The sequence below is a fragment of the Sprattus sprattus genome, assembly GCF_963457725.1.
Source record: "Sprattus sprattus genome assembly, chromosome: 1".
In the NCBI taxonomy this organism is placed as follows: Eukaryota; Metazoa; Chordata; class Actinopteri; order Clupeiformes; family Clupeidae; genus Sprattus; species Sprattus sprattus.
In genome coordinates this window covers 37,189,837-37,207,006 of record NC_137920.1, presented here as the reverse complement: position 1 = coordinate 37,207,006, position 17,170 = coordinate 37,189,837, and the positions used below count along the sequence as shown (strand labels likewise).

Here is a 17,170-nt window from a genome sequence, read left to right as displayed (position 1 = left end):
TTTATTCCTCAGTAAGGTTATGACGTATGAAACACAAGTTTAAACTTTCACCCTGGCTGACCTGACCTTGGTCTTCAGATCAACTTAAAATTCACTACTTTGGCTGTTTTGATAGTTAATTGTTAAAATGAGCCCTGCATATCGACATTCTTCTCATTATGTAGTCCAACTGATGGTTCATGAACAGCCCAAAATTGTATTTACATAAAATATAATGCCATGAGAGATCCTATGTAAGTCATGAACTGGGCTGTGTCCGTCAACCCAGCTGACTTTCCATCAGGCTCTTTAAAGCTCTTCAACACATGTCGATCTCAGATGGAAGAGAACCTGACCACATCTGGTAATTTGTAGCGTTTGGCTCTGTAGGTAGACAGACAGACACACACACAGACCAGGTTAAATCATATGCAAACTTTGTAAACATTATTTCAGCAATGTTAGTGTATTAGCTATTACAATAAACACTTCTGACAGTAGCGCTCAAATGCTTGATTGTCTCTTACCCTTAAAACACTCTGGGATCTTCAAAGAGCCATCAACGCATTGGGTTGCAACTGGATATCCACATTCTTTCTCCTCGTTCAGGCAATAAACTGACACATGCTCTGAGTGGAACACTCTATTTGGCTTAAAGTCCTCAATCCATTTCTTTTGTGCATTATACAAGATTCGTCCTCTTTCGATGTTGACGGTGCATGGAGCTGCAGTCAATGAAGACAGGAGGGAGATATCTAAGAATATTTGTACTGATGGTGCTTAATGTTTTGTACTCTAATCTCCTCCCGCAGTTTATCTGTATAATTGTATAACTGTAAAATTCTGTGCACCAGCAGTGAGCCTATGGCCCATTTGAATCTAGTGTTTTACACTGTAAGCAAAATCAGTATTTGTTCACAAACAACATAAACATAATGTAACATAACATGCTGAAGAACAATGTTGCTTATACATGAGCAGCTCTCACCTCTACACACTGGCTTGACGGACCACTGGCCTGTTTTCTCGCACTCGACCTCTGAAAGTCCGTCCATGACGTAGGTCACATTACAGCCGTACTTCACTCTCTCCTTGTAGCTGTGCTCCCTCCTCACTGCTAATGTGATGAAGCCGTTTGGTATTTCAGTTGGGGCTGGGCAAACCACAGCTGCAATAGATGAGCAATGAGAGGATTATGTTGAGGAACCACTAAGTAGGTAGTTTCATATACAGTACATTGGTTAGCCGGTCAGTTTTGCCCTTACCAACATGGCGGACACATTTACGTATCCCACCCAGTAGACTTTAGCGGGCAATGTGGCATCTACGTCTATATATCTGTGAGGCTAACCACTGAAACTACGATCCACCAGGGATTTAATGGAATACTGAGCTGTCGAGGACTGTGTTTACACAGTAATAACCTTAAGTACTCAAAGATGTTCTTTGTATCGCTCTCAGAAACCTTCAAGAAACTAACAGTGTGTAGCATGATGAGTAAGTACGGCAAATTAAAGTATGCAAAACCTTGCTGTAGCGTGCAAATATACAAGTATATTCAAAAAATACAGTCGTGGTTTTCGGCTGAAGTAGAACAATTCTGTAGCATTTATTGTCACGTTAAAAACAATAAGAGAAATGTATTCGAATGAATTCTTAGCATTCCATGTTCGCGCCTCCTGTTTTAAGCTATGGACAGCCACTCCCATCTATCATATGAGTGGTTAAATTCCTCAACCTATGAAATGACCTCGTGTACTCTTACTCCAACCAATCAGAAGGACCCTCCCTTTCTCATTCATCTTACATGTGGCTGCGTGTGTAACTAAAACCCCTTGAACTAATTTAATAAACTGTTACATTTCTTCTTAACCCTATTACCTAACTTAAAAACATATAAAATTAATTAAAGAATGTAAACATTACTACAACCTCTAGTTATCGGAACCTTTTTCACTTACGTCGACATTCTGGAGGCTCTGTCCATTTGCCATTGGCTTGGCAGTAGGCTCTATCATTGCCAAACATTGCAAGATGGGGCCCGCACTCATATCGCCCTCCAAATCCAAATTCAAAAATGTTTCCAACCGGCTTTTTGTCAAAAATGATTTGGCTATAAGTGGGGATTGGGGGCGGGCCACACGTAACAGCTGGTAAGAAAAGAAGATGCTGTCAACATTGAGTATACATAATAACTTTGAGATGGATACCTGACCAATGTTGTGCTGGACCATCTGTGTTTTGAAACAAGATGTTTCAAAGGGCTGGTCTAAGAAGAGCAGCATACTATTCTTGTTCAGTATTATTATTCACTAAAAGAGAATGCTTTGAAAAAAACCTTACATTCACAAACAGGAGTAGGGTGACTCCATTTTCCATCATGCATACAGGTACTGGTGTTCATTCCATTTAGAATGTACCTGCAGAACAGACACAAACATAAGATACCATGGAAAGACACAGTGAAATTAAACCTACATTAACTTTGATGAACTGCTTTACAGTTTCCAAAATAATCATTTTCTTAAGGCAGAAACACACATGTAGACTTGAATGGTTCCTCACCCCTCGTCACAAGTGTAGTTGATGGTACTCGTGAACACAATGTCATGGAACTCAGCCTTTCCATGTGCTATGTCATCAGGTGGAGGACAGCTTTTCGCTGCAAAATCATTCAGGTGTGTGATTACACTAAGTACTTTTTGAGACTGTAAATTCAACAAACAATAACTAACTTTTCCATGAGAAGGAGTTGATGAGATCTGACTGCTGATGTCAAAGATGCTAATATCTAGACATTTCCCTCACATCTGAAATAAATGTTTTTGGTTTGTTAGATGTGCTTATCTGTCTGTTGTTGTCTGTGGATGTCCTCTTGGGTTGATTCCAGGTGTTATACTGTGTATGGCTAGCACAAATCAGTTTTGTTTTCATTAATTAAATCATTTCACATTTAATAATACAATCCCTCTCAACTGTTTGTCCTGGGTTTCAGGTACAGGTCAACAGTGATGGAAGCCTAAATCCATCTTCTACATTATTCTACATCCACAGCAGTGTAGTGTTGTGGACTCACGTGCACATTTGAAAGTGATTGAACTCCATTCTCCGGTGTTGGAGCAGACAATGATGCGGGAGCCACCAGAACGGGAATAGCCTGGTGTACAGGTGAGAACAGCATCCTCACCGGGCTCGTACACTCTCTGGAGGGCCTCTTTGTCCACCCCACTCGGGAGAGAGGGACGCCCACACTCTATAAACAGGAACGCACGCACAAGGAAACACAAGGTCTTTATTCATGCACAATCTGAAACAAAAAGCCACGCAAGCTTTTTCGCGAGGGGAGAACACAGAAATAAACAAATCAAATTTAAATAATCAAAACCCACTTTTAGAGTTAATCAGTAGGAATACAGTGAACATAGCATGAAAAGGAAGATAACCCAAAGAATTAAACCAGTTTAACACATGCTGGCAGAGAGAGCCTTACTTATCGTTGATGAAACAGCAGTGTGAAGGGATACTTCAAGGAGCAGCAGGAAATAAAGTCGAAGACTCATTTTCAGTGACAAATAGAGAGTGAGAGACGAGTCTGTTCAGCAGCTGAGGGCAAGCACTAAGGATTGCTTCACTCTGCTCTTATTTGCAGTTTGCACAGAGCTCAGATAAGGCTGGATGACACAGTATGACCAAGTAATTTCCCCACTCACAGACTATTTACCAATAGGCCCCTTCTTCCCGTAAACTCGGAGAAAGCAAACTGACCACAAACGATATTACAATTGACAGCTTATTTTCAATTGATAATTGGCATTACCTGGGCATCACTATCAATCACTTTACTTTACAAACTGCAGTTTGAGACATGTTTCACTGTATGGCATTATGGAGTCAATGTAAAATTGGAGCCTAATAGGTTTTTATTGTCACTACAATATTATGGTACCTTCACTGGTAGATAAGTTGGTGGTCTGGGATATTATTCTGCCCCTAATGTCTCTCTGTCTCCAGCTAATTTCTGGTTCTTTGTGGGCTGTTTTTTGTGTATGATTTTCTTAGGCTGGAAATCAAACATATCACAGGATAAATAAATATCAGATTTAAATCTGGCAGACTACTCCACAGTAGTCTAGATGTTGTAGACTCTGTTAGGCACATTACCTTGGGTGGGTTCATTTCCCGTCCTGAAGCGTGACATCAAGGCGGTCCTTTTCTGAGGACATTGCGCTTGTTGAACTGTGTTTAGATAGATAGATACAGTCGTATGAAAACGTTTGGGCACCCCCGGTATTGTCCATTATTTTCATTTATAAATTGTTGGGCGTTTGGATCAGCAACTTCTTTGTCATATATATAATACTTCATGGACACATTCCTATTTCAGCAGTGAAAAAAGGTTTATTGGATAAACTGAAAATATAACCATATGCATCATAACAGAATTACAGTAGACAGGCACGTACATTTGGGCACCCCAATAGAAAAATCACATCAATATTTACTAGAACCTCCTTTTGCAAAAATAACAGCCTCTAGACGCTTCCTGCAGCCTCTGATAAGTGTCTGGATGGAGGTGTTTTGGACCATTCCTCCTTACAAAACATCTCCAGTTCAGTTAGGTTTGATGGCTGCCTAGCGTGAGCAGCCTGCTTCAATTCATCCCATAGATTTTCAATAATATTCAAGTCTGGGGACTGGGAAGGCCATTCCAGAACATTATACTTGTTCCTCTGCATAAATGCCTTGGTAGATAAAGCAATGATTCCGGTCGTTGTCTTGCTGGTAGGAGTGGGCGATATACCGGTTTGTAGTAAAAAAAATGTGATTTTGCCACGCCATGATATGGATTTTGCAATATCGTGGATATCATGATTTATTTATAATTCATAAATTCGAATTTGGCATTAATATTTTTGTATTCCAAATTTCAACTGAGTGGAAGTACTAAGTAGCTACATCTTTTTTTTTTATCTAACCTTTCTTGGTTCTTACGAATATAAAAGAATGTATGTCAATATGTGGACCTTTTTTTTGGGAGGCAAGTCGCATGCACTTGTTGCGTGCATGTAGTGCTGGCATCAAAGAAGCGTGCAGGCAGTTGCAGTTAGGAGGCAGGTTTACTATTTAGGAAAACATTAACAATCCAGGATGGGGAAAAACCCAAAAATTGATGTTGCTCAAGAGCAGGAGGATGAATTGGTAACGAAAGGAGGGGGCACCTTAAAATCTCCGACCCCAACCAAAAAAGCTTAAAAGACAGTTGTCAGTCCCCTCAGGATTTCGCAGGCCTTTTTTGTGATAGTTGCGGCTTAAAATTACTGATTTCGCAGGGCATTTCCCAAAAGCGTTTTTTAGGTGTTTTTGTGATGAAATTGCAGGAGCAAGTGAAAGTTGCGAATAAAAAGTTGCTCATTTCCCTCTCTGTAATCATAATTGAGTTATTTGTTGAAAAATAAATAGTTAATAAACAAACATTCCTTAAAGAACAAAACCATTGAGAAATGGTCCTCTAAATAACCTTACCAAGAGAAATATTTATTTTATTTTATAATTATTTGATTTTTACTTTTCATGATGACTGATTTTTCGTTAACTAATGTAATTTAGCTAAGAAGGGCTATTAAAATGTTATTCAGATTTTTTTCACCTCATATATCGTGATATCATATTGATATCGTCTGAACAGTGGAAAAAATGATATGAATTTTAGCTCATATCGCCCGACCCTACTTGCTGGAACACCCAACTCCAGCAAAACTAAAATTTGTGACAGACTCTCAAACATTCTTTTCAAGAATGAGCTGAATCAATGAGACCTTAACTTTAACAAGATTCCAAGTACCTGCACTAGCCAAATAGCTCCAAAACATGATGGACCCACACCACATTTTACTGTGTACAGCAAGTGTTTTTCTTGGAATGCTGTGTTATTTTGCTGCCATGCATAACGCCTCTTGTTGTGACCAAATTGCTCAATCTTTGTTCCAAAATGAATCTGGCTTGTTCAGGTGTGCTTTTGCAAACCTCAAGCAAGCGTATGTTTGACGTGTCTGCATCACTTTCCCATACAGCTGTTCTTTGTGCAAGGGGCACTGAATTGTTGAGCAAGGCACAGTGACACCATCTGCAGCCAGATGATCTTGCAGGTCTTTGGAGGTGGTCTGAGGGTTGTCATTGACCATTCTGACCATCCTTCGCCATCATTTTCTTGGCCTGCCACTTCTGGCCTTCCTCACAATGGAAACAGACAACTGAACAACCTTACCCTAAACCACAATGCTGAACCATCTTTGTTTTCAGATCATTTGACAGTTGTTGCCACTTTTCAGAAGGGAATTAACTAGAAGAACATCTTGCAATTGGCTATCTTGAATACCTTTCCTAATGATTGGATGCACCTTTCTATGGAATTGAAGGCTTAACGAGCTAATCAGACTCATTATGTGTTGCATCAACACAATTGTTAGGGTGCCCAAATATTTGCACAGTCTATTTTTCACATTCGATTTCATTTCACACATCTAAATACTGCTAAAAATCTTTGTCTGGAAAACATCCCAGTACTCAGTGTTAACTAGAAAATGTATAATATACCACTGTGATCTTTTTTGGTGAAGACAGAGTTTATTTTCATGCAGCCTCAGAGGTGTGCCTAAACTTTTTCCTACGACTGTAGATAGATACTTTACTGATGTCAGTGCTGCAGCAGCAATTCCTGTAAGAGTAAAAAAAAAAAATTGTGCGGAGAGAGTCTTTCTCACAGTGTAGAATCAGTTGCAGAATGTGGTCATCCATCGGAGGAGTGGTCTTAAATTTTAGTTGTTTTCCGAGTTAAAATACCCTGAGAGAAGGGACACTTCTTTTTTGTAGACCTCTGGGCATGATAGAAAAACTGACCAACTGATGATAGACATACAAGACAGTTTTGGGGAAAGAATGCATTTGTGAATCAAGCCACTTCAGAAAAGTGTCAAAATCCACAAAGAATTGCAGGACTGTTCACAAATAGCAAGCGGTTGGTAAATGCACGTTCGTTTTGTAAATAAATGTAATAGCATTCCCATTTTTAATCATAAAATGCATAAGTGAATTGCGTGACTTATTAAAGTGACACCAAAGTTTCCTGCTGGAAAGCTCATTCAGGCTATTGATCTAAATTCAATTTGTTGTTTAATAGCTTTAGCTAGAGCAGGGCAAAAAAGCAACAAACACAAGTAACTTGTAAGTCCATCATTAGCTGGCCCTGTTATGGCCTTGACAAGTAGGCCACTACAATATCAATACCACTCTGAAAGAATAGCTTAATGAGTAACGTTCCTTGTCATTACATATTCTAATGTATTCATTAATGACCTTGAGAACAACCTTGTATCTGCTTTATTCTTAACTTTAATAATGGTTACTGACTAAACAAACGTATATATTATTACTAAAGTAACCTATTGACTATTTGATGCGGTCATATAAGATATCATTTTGGAAAGCATTTGACCGACACCATAGGTTATACTACATGGCTCCCATAGGGAGAGGTGAGAGTGAAGGAGACGTGAATGCAGTCAAGCGAAGATCCTTTCATTTCTCCCAGTGGCGATATGCCTTGCAGCACTTAATGAAAGCTACAAATCTTTGGTTTTGTGAAGAGTTTTGTGGTATACTTAACTATTTTCGGTACACTCTTACCAGTGACGTGCCGTGAGGTTCGCAGCTGGTGCGGCACAGAAACCGGAAGTGATTACGTCATTCCGATTGCTAGTTGTTTAAAAAAAATAGAAATGTATACATCATACATGTATATATGCTTATGGTTTAAAAATTGTCATCTCACCAGAACTGAAAAAACGTTATGTTTTATTGTCTAATACTATTAGTTTTAAACGATCAGGGTTTTTTTTATTATAAGTAGTTATGCGGCTCAATAGTCAACTGACTTTTACGAGGCCTACAGCTAAACGTACAATCGGTGTAGTAATTGAACTTTTATACCGTGTCAAATAAGATATCAATAGTTACAAGGTAGCGTATGTAGCCCTCCCACCAATGATATGGCTCATTTCATTTTGTCTAGGGAAAATATAACTACGTTGGTGGGATGCTAATTTAAATTACCTTTTACACAACTCGGACACTTGAATTCGCAGTTTAGAAAAAAAGCAATTACATATTTATTCTCACAACGTATTAACAAGCAAACAGTTAAACACCGCAGACATAGCACACAATACCAAAATGTTCTACTGACCGGTATAATTTAAAGTTGGTGCAATTTCGTTCGAGCTCTTAACCGTCAATTTGAGGTGAAACCAAAGTAATCCACTCACGGCTCCCCGACCCGTTTAGTTCAGTAAAAATCCGTTGTCCTTTTCATGAATATGTCCCGTTGGGAAACTTGAAACACTCCAAACACTTCTGTCCCGTCGTTTGAAGCAAACATTTTAGCTCCGCCATTGGTCTCCCATTATTAATCATTTCACGTTTGGACTGCAAGTCCAGTTTTGAGAACTGCTTCAGCTTAGCAATACAACCTTAGCAATACAACACCATTTTCGCCGTCAAGCAGAAATGTAGAAGAAGTCCACTTTTAGAACCAAAATATACCCGACAATTGAGCTCTCGCTCGCCTCCCTTCTTGAAGCAGTGGTACTGCCTGCCTCACTAACAATATTTTTCAATGCGTTTTGAACTCAACTCAATGGTTCTACGCTTGCGCACGCATGCGTTAAACCCAGTTTGGAGTGATTGCGCAATTCTAGGGGAGGCACTGGCTCAGCTGCCCATAGACACCAATGCATCTGCCTCCCTTGACGGCACGTGCATGTTCATTGGCTGATCACTGTCACTGGGAACCGATTCAAATTCAGCGATTTTGATAATAAAAATGCTTGAAATGATCGGAATCATGCAGAAATGACACTCGTAACACAGATAACTAGAGAAATATGAATATGTATTTTATAATACATACATATACAGTATATTATTATAATTATAATTTTTTTTTAATTATTATTTTTTTATTTTATTTTTTTTCTGCCCCCCCTGCCTCCTATGACTGCACGTCCCTGACTCTTACACAGGGGAGTAAACCGCAAACACTGGAAAAGGGCAGGTTTTTGTTTGTTTTGATTCATTTTTAATCGGACTAAACTTTCTGTTTAAGCAGTGAAAGTATCTGCAGCAACTAATTGCCACATTGGAGTTGGACTTTTATTGTCTCCTCACTCGTTACTTGGATCAGTGCATTTAGATATTACGCCAATGCGTTCAGTGTCTTTTCTGTTTTGTTTAAAACATTCCAAACTATTGTTTGCATTGTCTACCACAAAAATACAAACAGTACAGACTAAAGACTAGGACTGTAAATGGACACGTTCAGTGATGTAATGTTTGTCTGCTGTCAAAATCCTGTTCAGTAATGTAATGTTCATGCCATGTTCAGTGATATTTATTTGAACTGTGATGCATATCACAGTGCGAGAGAATGGGAGAAGACACAGTGGTCGAGCGAGAGTAAAAAATAGATACAAGTTACTCTTCAACTTTGAGCCAATTTGCTTTCACTGTGACCTTTGCTCTCTGGAACATTGAACACGGGATGCTGCAAACAAACTGAAAAAAAAATGGCCTTAAAGTAATCAGTCAGTTATCGGAGTTTGTCTTATTGTTACCATTACTAACTTTGACAACAATATTTGGAATGGTTTGATCTGTTATGAATGAACATGTTTCTAACCAAGATTTTCTGCCCCAAGTTACACTGCCACAACACAACAACACTCACAATTTGACTGATTCAGGTCAGGATGTCAATCCTATTACACAGCACATATAATTGTGTCAGTTTGAATTCATTATGGACAAATGAAGTGAAGACAGTAGAAAAACCCATGTTTCATATGTCTTAAAGTAGTAGTGATAGTGGTGCCCCAGGTAATGCCAAATTATTATTTAAAATTACGCTGTCAGTTGTAATGTCCTTTATGGTCAGTTTGCCTTCTCCGAGTTTACAAGAGGAAGGGGCCTATTGGTAAATAGTCTGTGAGTGGGGAAATAACTTGGTCATACTGTGTCATCCAGCCTTATCGGAGCTCTGTGCAAGCAGCAAATAAGAGCAGAGTGAAGCAATCCTTAGTGCTTGCCCTCAGCTGCTGAACAGACTCGTCTCTCACTGTCTATTTGTCACTGAAAATGAGTTTTCGCCTTTATTTCCTGCTGCTCCTTGAAGTATCCATTCACACTGCTGTTTCATCAACGATAAGTAAGGCTCTCTGTATTCCTACTGATTAACTCTAAAAGTGGGTTTTGATTATTGAAATTTGATTTGTTTATTTCTGTTATCTTCCTTTTCATGCTATGTTCACTGTTTTCCTTCTGATTAACTCTGAAAGTGGGTTTTGATGTTTGATTTCTGTGTTCTCCCCTCGCGAAGAAGCTTGCCTGGCTTTTTGTTTCAGATTGTGCATGAATGAAGACCTTGTAAGTGTTTCCTTGTGCGTGCGTTCCTGTTTATAGAATGTGGGCTTCCCTCTCTCCCGAGTGGGGTGGTAAGAGAAGTCCTCCAGAGAGTGTACGAGCCCGGTGAGGATGCGGTTCTCTCCTGTGCACCAGGCTACTCCCAGGCTGGTGGCTCCCGCGTCATTGTCTGCTCCAACACCGGAGAATGGAGTAGAGTCACTTTCAAATGTGCACGTGAGTCCACAACACCGCACTGCTGTGGATGTAGAATAATGTAGAAGATGGATTTAGGCTCCGATCACTGTTGACCTAAAACCCAGGACAGGGAGTTGAGATGGGGTTGTATTTCATAATTAAAGGTGTAATGTTTTAATAAGCTTTAAGTCAATATATAAGCACACATTGATATTAGCAGTCAGATCTCATCAACTCCTTCTCATAAAAAAAGTTAGTTATTGTTTGTTGAATTTACAGTCTCAAAAAGTACTTAGTGTAATCACACACCTGAATGATTTTGCAGCGAAAAGCTGTCCTCCACCTGATGACATAGCACATGGAAAGGCTGAGTTCTCTGACATTGTGTTCACGAGTACCATCAACTACACTTGTGACGAGGGGTGAGGAACCATTCAAGTCTACTTTTGTGTTTCTGCCCTAAAAAAATGATTATTTTGGAAACTGTAAAGCAGTTCATCAAAGTTAATGTAGGTTTAATTTCACTGTGTCTTTCCATGGTCTCTTATGTTTGTGCCTGTTCTGCAGGTACGTTCTAAATGGAACAAACACCAGTACCTGTATGCATGATGGAGAATGGAGTCACCCTACTCCTGTTTGTGAATGTAAGATTTTTTCAAAGCATTCTCTTAAAGTGAATAATAATACTGAAAAAGAATAGTATGCTGCTCATTTTAGACCAGCTTTTTGAAACATCTTGGTGTTTTAAAACACAGATGGTCCAGCACAACATTGGTCAACATTCATCAGGAATGAATCTCCATGTTATTATGTATACTCAATGTTGACAGCATCTTCTTTGTTTACTAGCTGTCACATGTGGCTTGCCCCAAACCCCCAATTATGGCAAAATCATTTTTGACAAAAAGCCAGTTGGAAACATTGTTCAATTTGGATTCGGAGGGCGATACGAGTGTGATCACCAACTCGTAATGTTTGGCAATGAGAGAGCCTACTGCCAAGCCAATGGTAGATGGACAGAGCCTCCAGAATGTCGACGTAAGTGAAAAAGATTCAGAATACTAAAGGCTTTGCATACTTTAATTTGCTGTACTAACTCATCATGCTACATGCTGTGTGTTTCGTAAAGGCGTCATTTCTAAAAATTAGATAGGTGTGCACATCAGCAATTTTTGTCAGTGAAACGTTAGACTAGCAGAAAATCAATTCATCTGTAGCCTAGCTTATAAGCTTGTTTGTAAATATGCATCACAACTTAAAGATAGATCAATTACATTATTAACAAATTGACCAACAGGCAAATTTTGCTAGCACACAATGTCCTCGTGTCATCCTCTCCAACAGTAGCCTTATCCTTCTCTCCGTTGTTCACACTTATGTCTCGTCCGTATTCCTCCCTTCCATTTATTCCAATTATTCATAGAGCATCGTGACCATATCAAAGGTTACCGACATATAAGTACTTTATTGATGTAATACCACTGTCCTGTCAGTGTGAAATGTGGTTAAATGTTCATTTTTTTTTGTCGCATTCAAAATCTAGACTTACTAATAAACAAAAATGAATTATTTCATTCAAAGTCACACTCTTGTCACCTACCGATATATTACACAAGATGACACCATGTCTGAGTTAGCCAAATAAAAGATAGGTGGGAGGTAATAGGAAGTGATGGTGAATCTTCAAAGCTTTCCAGCCCAACACGTTCTCATTCCCAACTCGTCAAAATGTGAAGCTTGGTCAGTGGCCCTATAGCGTCAAGAAGTGACGCTTTAGCTACCTTCTAGCGTCATTTTTCGACGCGCAAGGATGTTTCATTGATACCTATTAGCAGGGGCGGCCCTAGCACATTTGGGCTCTAGGCGAGCTTCACTCCTGGCGCTTTCAAACCCTATTTTGGCTTGTAAGACTGCATTTCTCCCCTTCTTGTCGCTTGCACTGTACATCAAAAAGTTTTTATGTACATATATATAATAATAGTAAAGTATATATACTATTACTGGCACATATAAAGCCAATAGCCAGTGCAACACCACTACAAATATCTTACTCGTTGAATAGCACACCCATTAAGGAAGACAAACACGGCAACTTGTCAACAAGTGAGGAATACTGGTAAAAATCCAAATATTGTAACGCTAGCTAGCCAGTGACTTGTGACGTTCCTTGTTATTGCCATTCAGTCTAAACATCAGTTCAAGTTCAGCTGTAGGCTACCGCAATTTGCGTCATTTTCAATGTGTTATGAAATACAAATTGAAGTAATCATAACAACATTAGTTTCGTTGGAGCGAGCTAGCCAGTTTAATTAGACATGATTGAACTAATCCAGAGCTATGCATCTTGGAATAAAAAAAGTATGTCAGGCTGTCCAAAAACACCAAAATGCTTAATAACTACAAAATAGCAATGATGCTCCCTAACAATGTTCCTTACTGTTTTTATTGCATGTCGTTGTTCTGTGTTAGGACTGAGTTTATACAGGTGTGTGACACAGTCTGTTCGAGATAACTTGTACCAGTGCAAAAGCCCGGGCCATTTTGACATTGTGATGTGTTAAGTAGAAAAACGCCATAACAAATATAAGGCGATTCCGTGATTTGTTACAATACTTTTGTTAAATAATTTTAGATTCACTATTAGTAGACTAAGAAAACATTATTTGCAGGCGATTGGGAAGATGACGTGGAGGTGTGTGTGTCCATAAACAGTTGAACAGGGGGGCGTGGCCGGAGCGTAATTCAGCACAGGCCTGACATTTTCTCTGTGATTTTGTTCTTCAATTAATGTTTGTTCATCGTTGCAATCGTTGTTGTGTTTATGTGAAAGAAATGCAGTCGTACAAGCCAAAATAGGGTTTGAAAGCGCCAGGAGTGAAGCTCGCCTAGAGCGCCAAATGTGCTAGGGCCGCCCCTGCTAATAGGAATCAATGAAACATCCTTGCGCGTCGAAAAATGACGCTAGAAGGTAGCTAAAGCGTCACTTCTTGACGCTATAGGGCCACTGACCAAGCTTCACATTTTGACGAGTTGGGAATGAGAACGTGTTGCCCAGCCAAACGTGTTGAAATAAGGTTCACTACTCGAATCTTCGTTCTGCCGGTCAATACAAATACAATGTAGGAAAGATATTCTCGGGACAGTAAATTAGTTTGTTGTAATTTGTTGTGGTGCACAAGACCTGCTCAAATAACAGGCACACAAATGTATGGTGAAAACATACATACCTTGATTAGATCAAATTTCGTTGTATGAGAATGTAATGACAATAAAGGCTTTCTTTTAAATAATTGTTTGACATAAAGTTTAAGAGTTCTATGGTGGCTAAATGTCTCTTTCCATCATTTTTATTTTATTTTAATGCTCTTATCAACATGGAAGGTGGATTGGCTTGCTTTATGCAATGTTTTATTTTATTGAAAAACAACATTGCCAAACAGGGCGGTACAAAATAAAATTATAAAGTGCACATTTCAGATAAACAAGGACTCAGCCTATAATGCAGTTAAACCATGGCGGCATATTTTCTTTTTTTCAAGTTTGCTGTGAACATAGAAGCCAGGCCTCTTATTTAAAAAACAATGAACAGTAACACTTAGGTTACCAATAAAAGGTAAGCCTACTACTTCTGTGCTTTCAGCCAGCTGCCTGTTGACATTCTCAGACAACAGTGAAGCTCACTTTTTTTGCACAACACAACTTTTAAAGGTAAACTTTCTATTCAGAAGCTTTTTATCATCTATTTCGCCGTATCGCGCTCACTATTTACGCAAACGTAACGTTAGCCTGCTACACAGTTTGGGAGGGCAACAAGAACGTTAATCTAATGCGTTAATCGCGCGATAGAAAAATTAACGGCGTTAAAATGGGTTTGCGTTTACGACGTTAATAACGCTTTAAACTGACAGCACTAATAAAAACGCCTGCTAAATATCTTTAAGCTAACCCTAAGCTAAAGATAGCTAGGTGAACTGACATGAGACCTCCTATGTTTTACACCTCCCACAGGCAACCGGTTCAAAACAGTCGGGTAGGAATACATGACACCTTTACTTTATCTTTATGGATGTGTGAATGAAAATGCGTTATCTATCCCATGTTGTGAAAGAGAGAGAAAGAGACCCATTCACGCTTTACCTGGCCGATTTACTGTGCATGTTTCTAATGTTGACGGAAATAATAATTCCCATTCATAGGCCGCACCCAAGTATGAACCACAGGGCTGGATATTAATAGTTGGGAAAATAAAGGTGGCCTGCAGAGACCGCTTAGCAGGCCCTGACGGTACGCTACTGCAGTCCAGTTTAAAGATATTAGACTCAAAAGTGAAAGGGGCAGGCATTCATTTTCTGCATTTGTGTAGACCAAAAATGTTTATGCACATGACACAGGATACATATCTGTTAGGCCTGGGCATTTAAAGACAAACTGTCAGATAGTTCCGGTTTGCATTTCTGCCTCCAGATGTGTTTCTTGTCTGGAACTCTTTTATGAATTTATCTACTTTTTGATGGACTCTGGTTCCTCAACATAATCCTCTCATTGCTCATCTCTTGCAGCTGTGGTTTGCCCAGCCCCAACTGAAATACGAAACGGCTTCATCACATCTGCAGTGAGGAGGGAGCACAGCTACAAGGAGAGAGTGAAGTACGGCTGTAACTTGAACCACGTCATGGATGGACTTTCAGAGATCGAGTGCGAAAAAACAGGCCAGTGGTCCGCCAAGCCAGTGTGTGGAGGTGAGAACTGATCATGTATCAGCAACATTGTCCATGTTTTTCAGCATGTTATGTTACATTATGTTAATGTTGCTTGTGAACAAATACTGATTTTGCTTACAGTGTAAAACATTAGACTCTAATGGGCCATAGTCAGTGGTGTAGTCCAGGGTATACGCAGGTATACGGAGTATACCCGCTTATTTTTCAGTCAGCATTGAGAAAACCCACTTCTCAAAACAGGGTGTTTATCCTGTGCTTTATGGGCTGCTTAAAAAAATTAAGAGTATACCCACTTCTCCAGGGACCACTGGACCTCCAGCCCCAGGTTCCCAGCGATCTCTCAGCGATTTTTTAAAAAACGGCGGTGCTGTCATATAGGGAACGAAACAGGAAATGTGATTTTAGCCAGGGGTGTCGGACAGCTCGAGCCGGATAGTGAGAAAATTCAAGCGGTGCTCCAGAGGCCATCCGAAACCCTCGGATGGCTCTCCGAGGTGCTCAAAGGTGTGGTCCCACTTCAAGGAGGGCGTTTTAGGGCGTGCCTCGTGAGATCAGAGAGCAGGGTCAGATAAGTATGTGGGGGCCTTAACGCTACAAGCCAATCAGGCTCCCTACGGCAATGCCGGAATAGTGGAGACGCGGAGCTACAGGTGGACAAGGAAGTATTAACGCCAGGCATGAATACTCTTGATAAGACAACCAAATCGCAACATACCTGGCGATAGACTCCAGCGTAACACCCAGGGCAAACAGTCAGAGAGGCAGATATGCCTACCTACTAGGCTACTTTATACCCTGGAAGCTAAATGACTGAATGAACTTACGTGCCTGCCCCGCCCCCCTCGGTGGCAGGGATCAGCGTGTAAGGGAAGCGGGAAGAGCCAGAATTCAACTGGCTACAATAAGTACAAATGTTCTTATATATCTCCCTCCTGTCTTCATTGACTGCAGCTCCATGCACCGTCAACATCGAAAGAGGACGAATCTTCTATAAAGGACAAAAGATATGGATTAAGGACTTTAAGCCAAACAGAATGTTCCACTCAGAGTATGTGGCAGTTTATTGTCTCGACGAGGAGAAAGAATGTGGATATCCAGTTGCAACCCAATGCGTTGATGGCTCTTTGAAGATCCCAGAGTGTTTTAAGGGTAAGGGACAATCAAGCATTCGAGCACTACTGTTGGAAGTGTTTATTGTAATAGCTAATACACTAAATAATGTTTGCAAAGTTTTTCATATGATTTAACCTGGTCTGTGTGTGTCTTTCTGTCTGTCTATATGCAGAGCCAAACTGGAGAAATTACAACATTTTCCCAGGTTCTCTTCCATCTGAGATTGACATGTGTCGAAGAGCTTAAAAGAGCCTGATGGAAAGTCGGCTGAGTTGACGGACACAGCCAAGTTCAAGACTTACAAAGGATTTCTCATTGGCATTATATTTTATGTAAATACAATTTTGGGCTGTTCCTGCTCCCATTAAAAGTGTTCAAGACGTATTGTGTACAGTGCCATATCTACCTCACACAGGTGCAGGTTGTCTATCCCTCTATCCATTGAGCATACCGTGGATACTGATTTTGTACACAAGAATAAAAAAAAAATAGTTTTTAGTTAAATGATCGAAAACTTCTTTAGAGGGTTTTGGCAGCTCACTAAGACTACTTGTAAGTCAGGTCTTTCATGTCTTGATAGTAACAGGTTGCTGTCCCATCTTAACACGCTCATGTTTTTGCTGACTATCCTGAGAGGGACTGAAATTAGTTGGACTACATAATGAGAAGGAGCAGAATCACATTTTCTTATCAGGCACTCGTTAGAG

At 39.9% G+C, this 17,170-nt stretch overlaps 2 protein-coding genes across 2 annotated transcripts; one reads left to right on the top strand and one right to left on the bottom strand.

Annotated features, from left to right (window-relative positions):
* Positions 1 to 298: 298 nt before the first annotated feature.
* On the bottom strand, positions 299 to 3,539 carry LOC308383003 (beta-2-glycoprotein 1-like; the record flags this gene model as incomplete). The annotated part of the gene is made up of 8 exons (XM_080860572.1): positions 299 to 363; positions 507 to 704; positions 968 to 1,147; positions 1,941 to 2,129; positions 2,323 to 2,399; positions 2,545 to 2,641; positions 3,056 to 3,232; positions 3,470 to 3,539. 8 exons carry the CDS (start codon positions 3,537 to 3,539, stop codon positions 299 to 301), a joined length of 1,053 nt encoding a protein of 350 aa, XP_080716698.1.
* A 6,628-nt stretch (positions 3,540 to 10,167) lies between these two features.
* On the top strand, positions 10,168 to 16,709 carry LOC308369518 (beta-2-glycoprotein 1-like; the record flags this gene model as incomplete). Its single annotated transcript, XM_080843985.1, has 8 exons — positions 10,168 to 10,237; positions 10,492 to 10,668; positions 10,955 to 11,051; positions 11,197 to 11,273; positions 11,479 to 11,667; positions 15,189 to 15,368; positions 16,302 to 16,499; positions 16,636 to 16,709. 8 exons carry the CDS (start codon positions 10,168 to 10,170, stop codon positions 16,707 to 16,709), a joined length of 1,062 nt encoding a protein of 353 aa, XP_080700111.1.
* Between the last annotated feature and the right edge of the window lie 461 nt (positions 16,710 to 17,170).